Here is a 15,930-nt window from a genome sequence, read left to right as displayed (position 1 = left end):
GTAGCACGCGACTTAATGGCTGTTGGCCTTGTTTTTTAAGCTGGTTAGAATATAATTATTATTCTTGAACAAATTCATTGGGTCTTAATTTCACATAACAAAAAATATGAATACATTACATGCATATGACTTCTTTCTAGTATGGAGACACTACACTACATAGGTATTTGCGATATTCTAACAGCAATAGTGACTTGTCTCACATAGTATGGCGCATCAGTAACATTACAACATGTAGTAATGTACACACAATCATAGTGGTATTTATGTCATTATTATGAAAACAGTATCTGTTCCAGCAAACATCTCTATTTCATTTATAACATGTAATTTATAATTAATATTGATTATTTTGATTTATTTATTGCGAATTTTAGAAGCAGTTATTGAATGAAACAAGAAATGAAGACATGCCAAAACCGACATGTATTTTTAGAAACAATATTACATTGCATAAAGTCAATTAATATTAATTCACACATTGTATTACAATTATAGTAGCACTTTGATTTATCTGTCTAGTTTGTTTAAGTTGGTTTATATAATATAATAATCAACTCTTGAAATAATTTTATTTGGGTCCTATTTTATAAAGGTGTAGACAAGTAGACTGTTGCGTTAATGTTGGCCAGTACGGTATGCTATGTAACAAAGCTATGTGTGGTAAATAATGTACAAATGAATGTAGCTGGTTTTTATTGTTTTGTACACTCAGAAGATTTTGTCATAACAATGTACAATTTACAACCATTATTAATCTGGCATGACCGAAATATATGATTACAATACAGCTGGAATTGATATTTACTACTACATGGTTATGATTTCTTTCTAGTCTGGATGCACTCCACTACATGTGTATTTACGACGTGCCAATCCTACAACAGAAATAGTGGATTATCTCATACAACACGGCGCACCAGTAACGTCACAAAATGAGGTAACATACAAGTTTAGGAGGTCTATTATGCCAGTATTAATAAAACATTATCGGTTCAAGCAAACATCTCTATTCCATTTATGACGTCTCTTTTATAATTATATAAATTATTTAGAAATAGGTATTGCAAATTCAAAAACAGTTATTAAATAAAAAATAAATTAATTAAAAACTATATTATGCAGACATGCCATGATCGATATGTGTTTGTAAAAACAATTATTCCATAGTAAGCAACTAAGTGCGTCTCGCCAATTATGACGTCATATAATCCTTTGTAATTCAAACATTTGTATTACAATTATAGTAGTTCTTCAATTTATCTGTCTATTTTTTTAAGCTGGTTAGAATATAATTATTATTCTTGAACTAATTTCATTGGGTCTTAATTTAACATAACAAACAAATATGAATAAATTACATGAATATGGCTTCTTTCTAGTATGGCGACACTACACTACATAGGTATTTGCGATATCCTAACAGCAATAGTGACTTGTCTCACATAGTATGGCGCATCAGTAACATCACAACATGTAGTAATGTACACACAATCATAGTGGTATTTATGTCATTATTATGAAAACAGTATCTGTTCCAGCAAACATCTCTATTTCATTTATAATATGTAATTTATAATTAATATTGATTATTTTGAATTATTTATTGCGAATTTTAGAAGCAGTTATTAAATGAAACAAGAAATGAAGACATGCCATAACCGACATATATTTTTAGAAACAATATTACATTGCATAAAGTCAATTAATATTAATTCACACATTGTATTACAATTATAATAACACTTTAATGTATCTGTCTAGGTTGCTTAAGTTGGTTTATATAATATAATAATTAACTCTTGAAATAATTGTATTTGGGTCCTATTTTATAAAGGCGTAGACAATTAGACTGTTGCGTTGACGTTGGTCTGTACGGTATGCTATTGTTGTGATTTTAGGCTAGCACTGAAATGGCCTACTAAAGCAAGCAAATACACTCACCTTATTCAGTCCCGCAGTACTAAAACCACTACAGAGACCCAATGTCCAGTACCCCTCTAGGGTAAATACTGTTTATAGTACAGGGTACTCCTAATGCATCAAGCATGTTTCCTACATGGGGTCCAGACATCAAGTGAGCTAACTAGCCTATTCTGGTGGGGTCAGCCATGCATTTCAACCAGCTGATTTACATGCAAATGAGCATACTGGACAGGGTATTCAAGCGTGAGACCCCTTTCACAACACTATGTAACAAAGCAGCTATGTGTGGTAAATAATGTACAAATGAATGTAGCTGGTTTGTATTGTTTTGTACATTGCGAAGATTTTGTCATAACAATGTAGAATTTACAACCATTATCAATGTTGCATGACCGAAATATATGATGGCATTACAGCTGGAATTGATATTTACTACTACATGATTATGATTTCTTTCTAGATTGGAGACACTCCACTACATTTGTATTTACGATGGTCCAATCCTACAATAGAAATATTGGATTATCTCATACAACACGGCGCATCAGTAACGTCACAAGATGAGGTAACATACGATTTTAGGAGGTCTATTATGCCAGTATTAATAAAACATTATCGGTTCAAGTAAACATCTCTATTCCATTTATGACGTCTCTTTTAAAATTATATGAATTATTTAGAAGTAGGTATTGCAAATTCAAAACAGTTATTAAATACAAAATAAATGAATTAAAAACTATATTATGCAGACATGCCATGATCGATATGTGTTTGTACAAACAATTATTCCATAGTATAACTAAGTGCGTCTCGCCAATGATGACGTCATATAATCGATTGTCATTCACACATTTGTATTACAATCATAGTAGTTCTTCAATTTATCTGTCTATTTTTTTTTTAAGCTGGTTAGAATATAATTATTATTCTTGAACTAATTTCATTGGGTCTTAATTTAACATAACAAAAAAATATGAATACATTGCATGAGTATGATTTCCTTCTAGTATGGAGACACTACACTACATAGGTATTTGCAATATTCTAACAGCAATAGTGACTTGTCTCACATAGTATGGCGCATCAGTAACATCACATCATGCAGTAATGTACACACAATCATAGTGGTATTTATGTCATTATTATGAAAACAGTATCTGTTCCAGCAAACATCTCTATTTCATTTATAATATGTAATTTATAATTAATATTAATTATTTTGATTTATTTATTGCGAATTTTAGAAGCAGTTATTGAATGAAACAAGAAATGAAGACATGCCATAACCGACATGTATTTTTTTAAACAATATTACATTGCATAAAGTCAATTACTATTAATTCACACATTGTATTACAATTATAGTAGCACTTCAAGTTATCTGTCTAGTTTGCTTAAGTTGGTTTAAATAATATAATAATCAACTCTTGGAATTTTATTTAGGTCCTATTTTATAAAGGCGTACATTTTCTTTTTTTTATTCAATCAAATACGATAGATAAGTACGAAATAAAAAAGTACTTACTATGACGTTTTGCAAGCGTACAGGTTTTCAAGTAGACTGATTGTTAGTTGCGTTGACGTTGGTCATGCTTTATGTAACAAGCCAGATGTGTTGTCAATAAAGTACGAATGAATGTAGCTGATTTGTATTGTTGTTTTACACTTTTGTCATAACAATGTAGAATTGACAACCATTATCAATGTGACATGACCGAAAAATATGATTTCATTACAGCTGGAATTTATATTTATAAACTATATGATTATGATTTTTTTCTAGCTTGGAGACACTCCACTACATACGTATTTACGATATTCTAACCCTACAACAGAAATAGTGGCTTATCTCATACGAAATGGTGCACAAGTAACATCACAAAATAAGGTAACATACAATAATAGGTATATCATGCCAGTATTAATAAAACATTATCGGTTCCAGCAAACATCTCTATTCCATTTATGACCTCTCATTCATATTAAGTATTACTTATTTATAATTATTTATTGCGAATTCTAAAAGCAGTTATTGAATGAATGAAGATATTAACGTTCCGATAATCAGTGCAAAAAGGATAAGATTTATCTTGCGTTGGAAGTTATACGAATACACATGGAAAATTCCAAGGACTGCAACTAAGCTCTATGATATCATTTCTAGTCATACCGTCACTCGTCACCTGTCACACGAACCGGCGAATCGTCATTTAGGCGCGAAATTTGTTTTTGTATATTTTGAAAGTATTTATTCTAAAGAACAATTGATGCTAATATCAACTGCGTATCTTATTTCGTTAATTAATTAATTATTTTAATTATAATTTGGCGAATATTGTATGATATTATAATTATTCGTCTCACGGACCGAAGAAGACGCTAGGTTTCTACCCCAAATGACTAAAGCTAAATAAGGTATTTTTAATAGGAACAAGGCCATATACATGGCTGTACTCGCGTCCGACCGACCGACCAACCGACCGACCGACATAGTAGTTAGGGAATATCTTGATTTTTCTGTGAAAAAATTATTAACAAAGGTTTTTTTGCAAATTCATACTCTATCACATACCAATATACACCAAAAAATTCCTCCAGACATCAGGGGATGGGGAAAGTGGTTAAATTTGACCTTTGACCTTACAAGGCATATGACACTGTATCTCGGTAACCATTGGTCCGAGAGATTTAGTTTTTGCACCAAAATGTTCCTTATATACATATTTATATTTACTATAATGAAGTATTTTTTCAAAAAATCATTAGAAATGGTGGAAAATGACCTTTGACCTTTTAAGCATACAACAGGTGTATCTCAGTGATCCTTGGTCCTAGAGACTTAGTTTTGGCACCAAAATGTTCCTTATATACATATTTATATTTTCTATAATGAACTATTTTTTCAAAAATTCATTAGAAATGGTGGAAAATAACCTTTGACCTTTTAAGGCATATAACACATGTATCTCGGCGATCCTTGGTCCTAGAGACTTACTTTTGGCATCAAAATGTTTCTTATATGCATATTTATATTACTTGTAATAAAGTATTTTATAAAAAATGAATTAGAAATGGTGGAAAATCATGACCTTAGATGGTCATGAAGCTGTATTCTGAAGACCATTGGTCGTAGAGACTTAATGTTTCTTATGGGCATATTCATATATATTAATAAAGTAGGCCTATTCTACCAAAAATTGTTTATTATGGTATTTTCCTCAAAAAAAGCTTTATTTAATGCTGAAAAACATTTAGCCAGATTACATATTTGAATTCTCCTATCATAATAAATTCAAATTCAAAATAAACATTTATTTCCTTCAATTGCAGAATAGAAACATAATAAAGAACAACAATGAAACGTAATAATAAGGTTTAAAAAAATAAAATGTAACATACAAATCATAACTTTCATCAGAGAATCAATAAAAGAATGTCAAAATTTCAATTCTGTGTAATAAATAATAGAAATTAAAAGAAGGTGGCAAAGTCCAAAAGGCAAGTCTGAGTGGGAGGAGCCATATATTAACTAAGGTTCGAAACAAAACGCGATTACACACACAAAACACACACTTATAATGTATCCCTATCCGAAAAAGTTAATTATGTCTTCTGACCTCACATATTTTGTTATTTTATAATAAAGTACCCTTATCCCAAAAGTTAATTTTGTCTCCTCCTAATCTCACATGCTATATTCATGGGCCATACCGGCTCTGTAATGGACATGGGTCAAACATTTCCCATATAGTCTGTCTCATAACAGGATAAACTAAAAAAAAAAAACCTAACCCATATGGATTTGCCCGAATGAACCCTCTAAGGACCCTTTTGGGATCTCTATGTGGTGCGCTACATAAGGCCTTGTATTATTAGTAATTAATATGGGGTAAATAGTTCATAGATTGGACCATATATAATAAAACTAAATATGCACCCTTGATCTTGATTATGGATTTGCCCAAATAAACCCAAGGGCCGATCTTCCATGGACCCTTCTGGATTCTCTATGTTGGGCTACAAGAGTATTGGAAATACTGTATGTGGGATGAAAATGTGGTTTCATATAGATATGTCCATGGAATAAATCTGCCTGTGCACCATTGATACTTAAAGGAACGTTTATGGATTTACCCAAATTAACCCAAGGGCAGGTCCTTCATGGATACCTTCTGGGTTCACTATGTGGCTGGGGCTACATAAAGCCCCATATTGGAAATATAATGGATGACAATGTGGGTTCATGGAATAAAGCTGCCTGTGCACTCTCGATCCTTAAGGAATCCATATGGATTTGCCTAAAATGAACCAACAGCAGGTCATCTATTTAGACCCTTCCGTGGTTCTCTACTGTATGCTTATCCATATTACATCATCTCTGCCATTGCAACCATCTTCTTTATTAGATCTTAACCCATCCCCAGAAGTTCGAAATCTTGGGGTTTACATGGATTCCCACTTGCAATCAATCAATAAATCAATCAATCAATCAGATTTATAAAGCGCCAGTATCCATAATAATGTTCAAAGGCGCTTGACAAAGTTAAGCAGGAAATGCCTCTGTGTAAAAATGGGTTTTTAGTCGTGTTTTAAAAGTGTTGATGTTTTCAGATGTCTTTATGTCGATTGGCAGTTTATTCCACAAAATGGGTGCTGCACAGGAAAATGCATGATGGCCATATGTCTGAAGTTTCCATTTAGGAACATGAAGGAGAAGTTTATTAGATGAACGCAGTGAACGAGACGAAGTGTAAAGAACAAGAAGATCAGCAACATACTGAGGTGCAAGTCCATTTAGAGCTTTGTATGTAATGAGAAGCAGTTTGAATTTAATACGGAATTGAACGGGCAACCAATGCAAGTTCCGAAGTACTGGTGTGATGCAGATGGATGCTAACATCAATGCCATCGTTCTGCTATGGTTGGGATTAGGAAGATTGGTCTAATTTGTAGATTTCTGGATAGGGTAACAACTGCACGACTTCTGCATGCCTTTATATCATCACGTTTGCACTACTGTAACAGTATTCATGTCGCACTGCCCAAGACCCTGCTTAGGAAGTTGCAGATGTTACACAATAGTGCTGCCCGTATAGTGTGTCGAACCACATAACACCTATCTTGCATGAACTGCACTGGCTCAACTTCAAGATATTGCTGCTCACATATAAATCTCTTCATGTTTTCACTCCACAATCCTGTTGTCACAGTCTTCGTTCCAATTCTCAGAATCATCTTGTTCCTGCTAAAGTGAAGACCATCTTATGGTCACCGTGCATTATCTTATGCAGCTCCTATGCTTTGGAATTCTCTTCCAAACTGCATTAAAGATGCACAGTCAATGGCTTTTTTTAAGACATATTTGTTAAAATATATTGTTTAATAAAGCATATTACTCCCCTTTTTTCTCCTTTTCCATGCCACCTAGATTTTTTTAGATCTAGTTTAAGTAGGGCAGGAGGCGCCCAAGTCCGGGATGACCGAAACACAACTAGTGCTGTCCGAGGTTCAATTAGACCGATCTCTGGTTAGTGACGAGAGCGTATCCCCTTACTTCGGTTTGGGTTTTATTTTTGGCATGGTTGGAATCCCTTTAATCGTATTAGTTTGTGTACATCGCTTAGAGGTTTCACAATATTAGGAGCTACATACATCCAGGATATTATTATTATGATTATGTTCAGTTCTACATTTGGCCCATCTATCAGATCAATGCATTTGGCTACATAAGGCCCTGTATTAGAAATATATCGGGTAAAACTGTGGATTCCAGCCTATCTGTGCAACCCTGATCCTTAAGGAACCCATATGGATTTGCCAAAATGAACCAGGAGTAACCTCTGGATTCTCTATGGCCATACATGCCCTTTATTGGAGATACATGGATATCTGGATGAAACTGTTTGTCTTATAATATGGATTCGACCATAATATGGGAAAAAGCTATTACATACGATTCTTAAGGAACTCATATCGATTTGCCCAAATGAACCTTTTGGGTACTCTATGGCCTATAAATTGGCCTTGAATCGGAAACATGTAGATCGAACTGTGGGTCCCTTGCATTGGTCTATATGGGAAAAAGTACTCAATAAATCTCTAAGGTGGTCTGCAGCTCAAATTTTAACTTTTGTTGAGACATATTAACACTGTATTATGTTGTCCAATAACTTCTGACCATTCTGTAAATATTTCTTTAAATTAAGATATAATATTATATGTTACCAAACAACCACCACACACCCCCCTCCCCCCTCCCCCACCCCGCCTCAACACCTCTTTGAATTAAAATCCATCCCGAGAGGCTCCTATGTACTTCTTGTATAGTTATTATTATAAACAATTTGCGCTTAGTTCCAACTCTCTATGCCATGTCATTATTTAGATGAGAAAAACAAGTCAAAGGTTAAAATTTCATAAAAAATGGGTGATAGAAGTAATACTAGAATATATAAACTATAAATTTATGTCAAAGGTCAATAACCACACTTCCGGTCATTTTCAGGCAAGATCTTCTGTTAAACTGAATATAAATATATATCTTGGGAACAATTTGCTCTTAGTTTTAATTCTCTCTGACCTGCCGTTACTTAGATATGGCGAAAAGAGGTCAAAGGTCAATAACCACACTTCCGGTAATTTTCAAGCAAGATCTTCTGTTAAACTGAATATAAATATACATATTGGGAACAATTTACTCCTAGTTTTAATTCTCTCCGACCTGCCGTTACTTAGATATGGCGAAAAGAGGTCAAAGGTCAAAATTGCTGGAAATGGGGTTTCCGGTCAATTTTACAAAAAAATTTCTATTAGAACTAATATTAACATATACATTGTGAACAATTTGACACCAAAATTAACTCAATACAATATAGCATGTTGTATGAAAATAGTGGCCATTTTGTTTACATGATAAACAGTACAGAGTACATGAAAAACATGATATTTCTCAGTTTTAGTCTCAATAACTTCAATCTACACCCATGTCCACAATCAACTATCAAATGATTCAAATTTTTTTACACATGATCATTATATTGGAGAGATATTTTTAGAGAAGTTTCGTTACCATTGAGTGCTACCTTAATTTTTTTTTTCTGGTGTAAAAAATATAATTTTTTTGTTTTTTTGGAAAAAATACTTATAAATTAGTATTAATTGACCAAAATTCATACTATTATACAAATAATGAATGTTTATGAGTGTAATGGTACAAATAATGGCATGAGGTGAATGATGAAAGGTTATATCAACGAGGCAACGCCGAGTTGATATTACCTTTCATCATTCACCAAATGCCATTATTTGTACCATTACACGAATATTAAACATTCATTATTTGTTTTATATAACATCTAAATAGATTCCTGTCATTTGAATCAAATATAAGGTAGCCCTAGCCAAGCGGCCTACATTTCATTCAGATTGATTAAAACGGTAACATTTGGTTTTTAATATTACAATATTAAATGTTATATTTATATGGATTTTGTAAACACACCTACTTTAGTGTTAATTATGTCAACAAACGACCAAACAATCCTATGCCTAGCAAGGCTAAAACGCCTAGGCTATGCCTAGCCTAATACTAACAGGCCAGCTAGGCTAGACCTAGTAGTAGTACTAGATTGGCTGAAAGGCAAAACTTCGACAGACAATTGGAACTTATCTTGGCTAATTATGGTTTTTCCAACGATTCCACGTCTTGTAGGATGTCCCCATTAATTAATCAAAATCCTAAAAACGATCTAAAGCTAATTTAAATGCCTTTTTGAATGAATTAGTACATATTATATATCTCCAAATCGTACACAAAAATCTGCTGCTGTTGCATATCTCGCGGTGGTGTTTACAAACAGAGGCAGGACGACGGTGGCGCTGTTGTATTTCAATGTAATTTTTGTATTCTAAATTTTTTTCATCCGCGAAACGTTTTTTTTTTCGTACACAAAATGTTTAAAAAAGTACTATTAAACGATCGTTTAATAGTGCGTACTATTGCACGCCATGTGACCCACAATCGTCCAATCAAATGACAGGAATTTATTTAGGTGTTATATAAAACCCAATATATACCTGCATAACTATATATCAAAATAAAGATAATTTAGTAAGCTATCATTTGATACTAAATAAAATGAGGTACATTCAAAATTCACAACGTTATTAAAACAATAACAGGCGTATCTCTAATTTGACACCAAATGACCTTTGACCTCAAAATGACCCTCTTTCCCCAGGTCAAAATTCATGGAGGAATTTTTTGGGATGACTTGGGATGCATTAGAACATGAATCCACTGAAAAACCTTTGTTAATAATTATTTCACAGATTGGCATTTTTTTGACCTAAAATTCCCTAACTATAGTGAGCTGTAGATTCGCGTTGCATGCGATTAAATACATTTTTATGACTGTAACTTTCTGCAATTGTTGGTTTTATTTATGTGCAATGTGTTTGCCTTGGCATTTTTTTACCTAGGTCAAAGGTCAAATGTAAAAATAATATGCAATTCATTAACCCCAAAAAGTAATCCGTATATATACAGGCCTGGCGTTGGGACAGAAAATAGCCCCCGTATGGGATACAGGCCACGTCTTTAAAGGGTTAAGTGTCTATTTTGTTTTAATTCTAAAAGCAGCAATTTTAAATACAAATTTGCAGAGTCATCGCAAATAATATTAGTGCTCACTGCAAAATGAATGTTTGAAAATCTATGCAGTCAAAAAAATAAAAATCTAGTTAATATAATTAATATACCGTACATCTGTACATTATCTTTGTTTTTGTTTTGTTTGTGTAATTATATTAAAATAATAGACGTGTATTGTGTTATTGATATTTGAAAATCTATGCAGTCAAAATAATTAAAAAAAATAAAATATAAAAAATAAATATAAAAATAAATAAATAAATCTCCTTAATATAATTTGTAATACTAGATGGTTCTCGAATACACAGTAATTTCAGCGTAAAAAAACTGGCGATTTCAAATGTATGTACCGCATTGTCGTTTTCAGAAACGAATAAATAGACACGATGATTCAACTAAAATTAGTATCCTGGGAATTAGGCCTACTTCCGAAGGAGAAACTTGTCTTAAAAATGAGTCCAACTCTTTATTTGAACTCACTTAAACAAACCCAATTTGTGTTTTGTATATAACATTAGAGTTGAGGGATAGGGAAGAGGATGGGAAGAACAATTTTTAAATATATTCTTTATCCACTCAGTAACGAAATATTGTTTTAAATGTTTTATAGGCCTATCGATAATATACCACTAAACACAGTAAAACCTTTACGATTAAATACTTTTTTAAAACTGTCCCTGTTATAGTCGATTGAAATAGTGAAGTACATGTAACGATACACCACTACGACGTTTATATTTTTTATAATTATTAATTAATACAATAGCGTTTGTATTTGTATATTATGTGTTTATATATCCAGTAGTAGAGCCTACCCACAGTCACAGTAATAAATGTTCTTTGTATATGTGTTTATATATCTAACAGTAACAACATTTACAGTAATACAATTTCGATTCAAATGGCGACCAAAAATGGTTAATACGTATTTACAATATTGTCAAAGTATTGCAATACTACTTGTGGTAGTGTAGGCCAAATTGCAACTTCATTCTTATTGTTTGTACCTCCTTATATACAATAGCTTACATTATTTTCAAATAAATTACATAAAACGAACAATTAAAAATCAACCAAAAGATAACAAAACACAATGTAAGCATAATGTACTTCACAATATTCCATATCATACACCTACCGTGAGCTAATGAAATTACCAGCCTGATATTATATCGGCCTAAAAATGGGCCGATTCGTCTCGTCATACCTGGGCCGAATCATACCGCATTCAGCTATTTCCTAGACTTATAGCAGCTTTGGAATAGTAATTAGTAAGAAACATAACCTAGCCTATAGTGTTAACACTGCATTTGGTGTTTGGAAAAATGGTAAAGGGGTGGCTCAATTGAGTTTGGCAGGAGCGTTGTGCATGAGGTAGAAAGAAAGAATATAGAATGTAGTTTTGTAGGCCTACTATAACTAACTATACTATAGCTATACTATAACTGTAGCTGCGCTGGTCACATCACATGAGTGCTGCCTCGATATTGCTACTGACCCGAGTGATCTAATTTTGACGAAGGAAAATGGCCGAGAATTAGCATTCGGCATTTGCAAAGAAATTGGCCTAAAACACATTTTTCGTACAAATTGTTAGTTATAATATAAACTAATGGATAGAGGAGAATTAAAAGGTGCCTCATCTCGAACGGCGCTAGTATCGGACTTACAGTTTGAGAGGACATTTTGGCTTAGTTCTATTATAGATTGAGCCTACGTTCATAGCATAATTATACACCAGCAAACCCTTTTATTTTAATTTGTTTGTTATTATTATACTTAACTACAATTATTTGCTGCAATAACATGTATGTATAAGCATCATAATTATGAATTAGTTATAGGATGGAAACACCCCACTGTAAGATACATATCTCTAGGGCCTAATTGATCGAATAAACGCCGTGCTCTGAATAAATTCCCTCTCAGATAAGCAATCTGATTAATGATACACGTACACCTTTATTATAATCTCACCCCAATAGAGTGAGTGAGTGGCCGAGCGGTTAAGACAGTGGAACCATAGCCATAACGTCGGAAAGGGTTCGAGGCTCACTCTGGTGGTAGAACGAGTCTTCTCGGATAAAGACTATAAACCGTAGGTTCAGTGTACACATTTAGCTCATGTGCACCTTAAAGAAAGTAGTGTGTCTATCTATACGAATAGGGGGTTACACGGTGTACTACGCTACTACACAGCCACTGATCATAACAAACAAACGAGGGCCCTTCCTACACTAGAAATGTATAGGCCACCCTCATTAAGTATGGTAATAAACAAAATCTGAACAAAAGACATGGTACTTGAAAATGAATTTATTATCTATTTGACCAATAGATATCCATTAAAACATGCATACAAGTAGATGAAGATGTATTGTCCCCCTGACAAAAATAATTTCTTAACATTTTTTGTTGAAAATGTCATTTTAATGTCACGTAATAGTTATTTACTTAGACCAAAATTTGGAACGAAAAAAAAAATTATTTACCTGAGAAAACTGTAATGTAAAGCAAAACATGGTAAATGGCAGACAATGAATAAGTGAAATCATTATTTTGTTTTGTTTTTTTTTTCTTATGGAAGTGAATAATTCCATTAAAACTGCAAAAAAACTCTTTATTTTTCATGATTTTGGGGACAATACATCTTTAATAATAATAATAATTATTATTATTATATGGCCATACATCAATGTACAACCTGGAAGCTTTTATCCACCCGATTCCTTTCTTTGGATTCTCTAGCTGTTTGTCGGACAATTCTAATTTAATGTGAATCTGCTGTTCTAGTTAAATTTGGTACCATATGTCAAATTTACGATTGTTATCATCTATTAAACAGTACCTTTTTGGTCTGGCTGCAATGTGGTTGTCTCACGCTATGAGCAGCACATTTGATCTTGATATTTTGTTGATAAAATGATGATATATTTTCTGTTTTAAATATCTCTAACAATCTAGCTTTTCCACTTTTCATTTAGTAGTTTTATTATCATCCTCACCATCTCTCTTTCTAATATATCTCTTATCACCATTGGTGATCATCTTTTTGACCATTAATCCGATTTGCTAGAACCATTTTAATCAACTGAGCCAATGTAAGATGCAATGCCCAGCGAGCTTATGAATACGTTGTAATAAGCCAGCTTTACTCCAAGCCTGGTGTTGTAGTTGTTCAAGAGTCGCTTATATTCGACAAACTTTAATTTTGCAATCAATGGTCCGCAAATTCAGTTCAACGTTACCGGTTCCCATTTCCTTATAAACTATCAAGTTATCTAAAACTTTCAGAGTTTCTTACTGCATTTCACCAATCCTAATAATGGAGTATGGGTATTCATGTTTCAGTTGTTACATTATATAACAGTATTTCATTTCATTATTTATTCGGTCTATTTCAATATATACATAACAAAAAAATAGTAAACCTAATTGAACGTAATCACTGTAGCCGAGCCGATTGACCCAACCCCAAAGTTATTTATAAAACTAATTATATTTGATGTTTATGAATTCTTCACAGAATCAACACACACCGATCAATATGTATCTGATGCGTAGTGATGTGGAATTAGAAATATTGTTCTGTCTGATAACCAATGGTGTGTCCCTAACATTAACAAAAGAGGTAATTCGACAAAAAATGTAAATTGAAATATAGCATACTGGTTGTTTTTGTTTATCATATTATTACCTTTAAATGTAAGAAGATAATGTACAGTTTGTTATTTATTTATTATTAACACGATGCAACTGCTCTTGGTATAATTAATACATTTTAGCTCCTGTCAATTAATTTGATTTAGTTATCCATGTTGCATAATCAATCGAAGAAAAATATTTATTCATTAAAAATATAAAATTTTTAATTTTTTTAGGAAGGAAGCAATGCTCTCCATGTATATCTAAGTGGCAGATATGTTAAACCTACGTTAGAAATAGTAACTTATCTTATTAAGCTTGGTGTATCTCCAACATTACAGGATAAGGTAAAGTACATAAGAGTGGGCTCCCGTGATCTAATATTGTGTAATTATTGGGTGGGACTCAAACAAACCCCCAAATCACGGGTTTGGTGTTCATAACTCTATACCTGCATCAGAGTGGTTACAACAAATACAGTTGGACACCTCTAACGTTCATGGTACCGAGATTAAATCTCTAAGTGGGAAATGAAAATATATATTTTTTTAATTATCATGTATGTATAAAGTACAAGATTATGATTTCTTTTACCAGTAACATTTCAAAATAAGGGAATGCACAGACAATTGATATAATTCGGTCTACGTTCACAACATATGCACCACCAAAACATTTCATTTAAATTTCTTTGTGTATTATTTATCATTGCATAGCTAAAATGATTTGCTGCAATAACATGTATGTATAAACTCCATGATTATAATTTCTTTATAGGACGGAAACACCCCACTGCATGACATTAGTCATTTGATTGATAGTTGTTTAGCGATTTGTTTCCTCAAAAACAATAATCAAAATTCTAGCAAATTGACTACTTCGCCCATGCCCCATGCATGTACACTATACTAGTACGACAATGCCTTTTATTAAATGTTACTTCAAACTTAATTGCAAATACAGTTAAAAACAAAATCATTTTGTTAACATTAATTATAAATACTATAACTGTATTGCGTGAATTAGTTACCTTTGAAGAGACGTATTTTATTATTTCCTGAGTTATTACCAGATTGAGGGCGCAGTTATTGTGTATGGAAGGCAGCACTCAATTTTAAGTTGATCTGGAGATATTTAACTTTTAAAAAGTATTCACGGATTTGTTTACTATGTTTAAATTTAATTTAGTAATTAGATAGTCTATAGTGTATGGTAATGATAGTTAATTAAGATCCGGCTTATTATAATATCTTTATTACTTTTTTCTAAGTCAAAAAAAGCGTAAAATTATTTTGGTCACGTGGTTGATGTAAATACGTCAAACGCGGAGCTACAAATTGGAAGAATGGTCATTCTATATTAAATTTACGGCGAAATTGTTTTTATTTATCTGTTTTTTACCCCATTTAAAAAGTGATGTTTTGGTGTGATGTAACTTACAACAATGGCATCTAAATAATCAATAAGGACACGAATAAATTATGACTGGAAGAACACGCCGCGGACTTTTTAAACGTTTCTGTTCCAGTACGAATACTACTTTAAATTACAACTATCTCATATTATTGCATCTTGCATAACACTCAACATCTCCTTACCACAATACTACTTTTCGAATAAATTCCAATAACATTCATGGTATGTGGTACCGATATTTGTTTACGTTTAATAATAAACTTTGTGATAATAATTTGTTTCTCTATAGG

General features: G+C 32.5%; 1 protein-coding gene and 1 long non-coding RNA gene across 2 annotated transcripts; one reads left to right on the top strand and one right to left on the bottom strand.

Annotated features, from left to right (window-relative positions):
- The first annotated feature begins 595 nt into the window (after positions 1-595).
- On the top strand, positions 596-2,491 carry LOC144856502 (uncharacterized). Its single transcript, XR_013614933.1, has 2 exons — positions 596-940; positions 2,387-2,491. It is a non-coding gene; the product is annotated as an uncharacterized LOC144856502 (long non-coding RNA).
- A 3,978-nt stretch (positions 2,492-6,469) lies between these two features.
- On the bottom strand, positions 6,470-6,835 carry LOC144856253 (uncharacterized). The gene has a single exon (XM_078714201.1). The coding sequence runs from the start codon at positions 6,833-6,835 to the stop codon at positions 6,470-6,472; it is 366 nt and encodes a 121-aa protein (XP_078570327.1).
- Between the last annotated feature and the right edge of the window lie 9,095 nt (positions 6,836-15,930).

The sequence above is a fragment of the Antedon bifida genome, chromosome 11 (genome assembly GCF_963402885.1).
Source record: "Antedon bifida chromosome 11, ecAntBifi1.1, whole genome shotgun sequence".
Lineage (NCBI taxonomy): Eukaryota > Metazoa > Echinodermata > Crinoidea > Comatulida > Antedonidae > Antedon > Antedon bifida.
Note: the sequence above shows the minus strand (reverse complement) of the source record. Positions and strands in the feature narration are given on the sequence as shown.

Bases quoted from the DNA above. Each gene is read 5' to 3' on its own strand.
- LOC144856253 (XM_078714201.1), bottom strand. From the start codon at position 6,835: ATGGCATTGATGTTAGCATCCATCTGCATCACACCAGTACTTCGGAAC.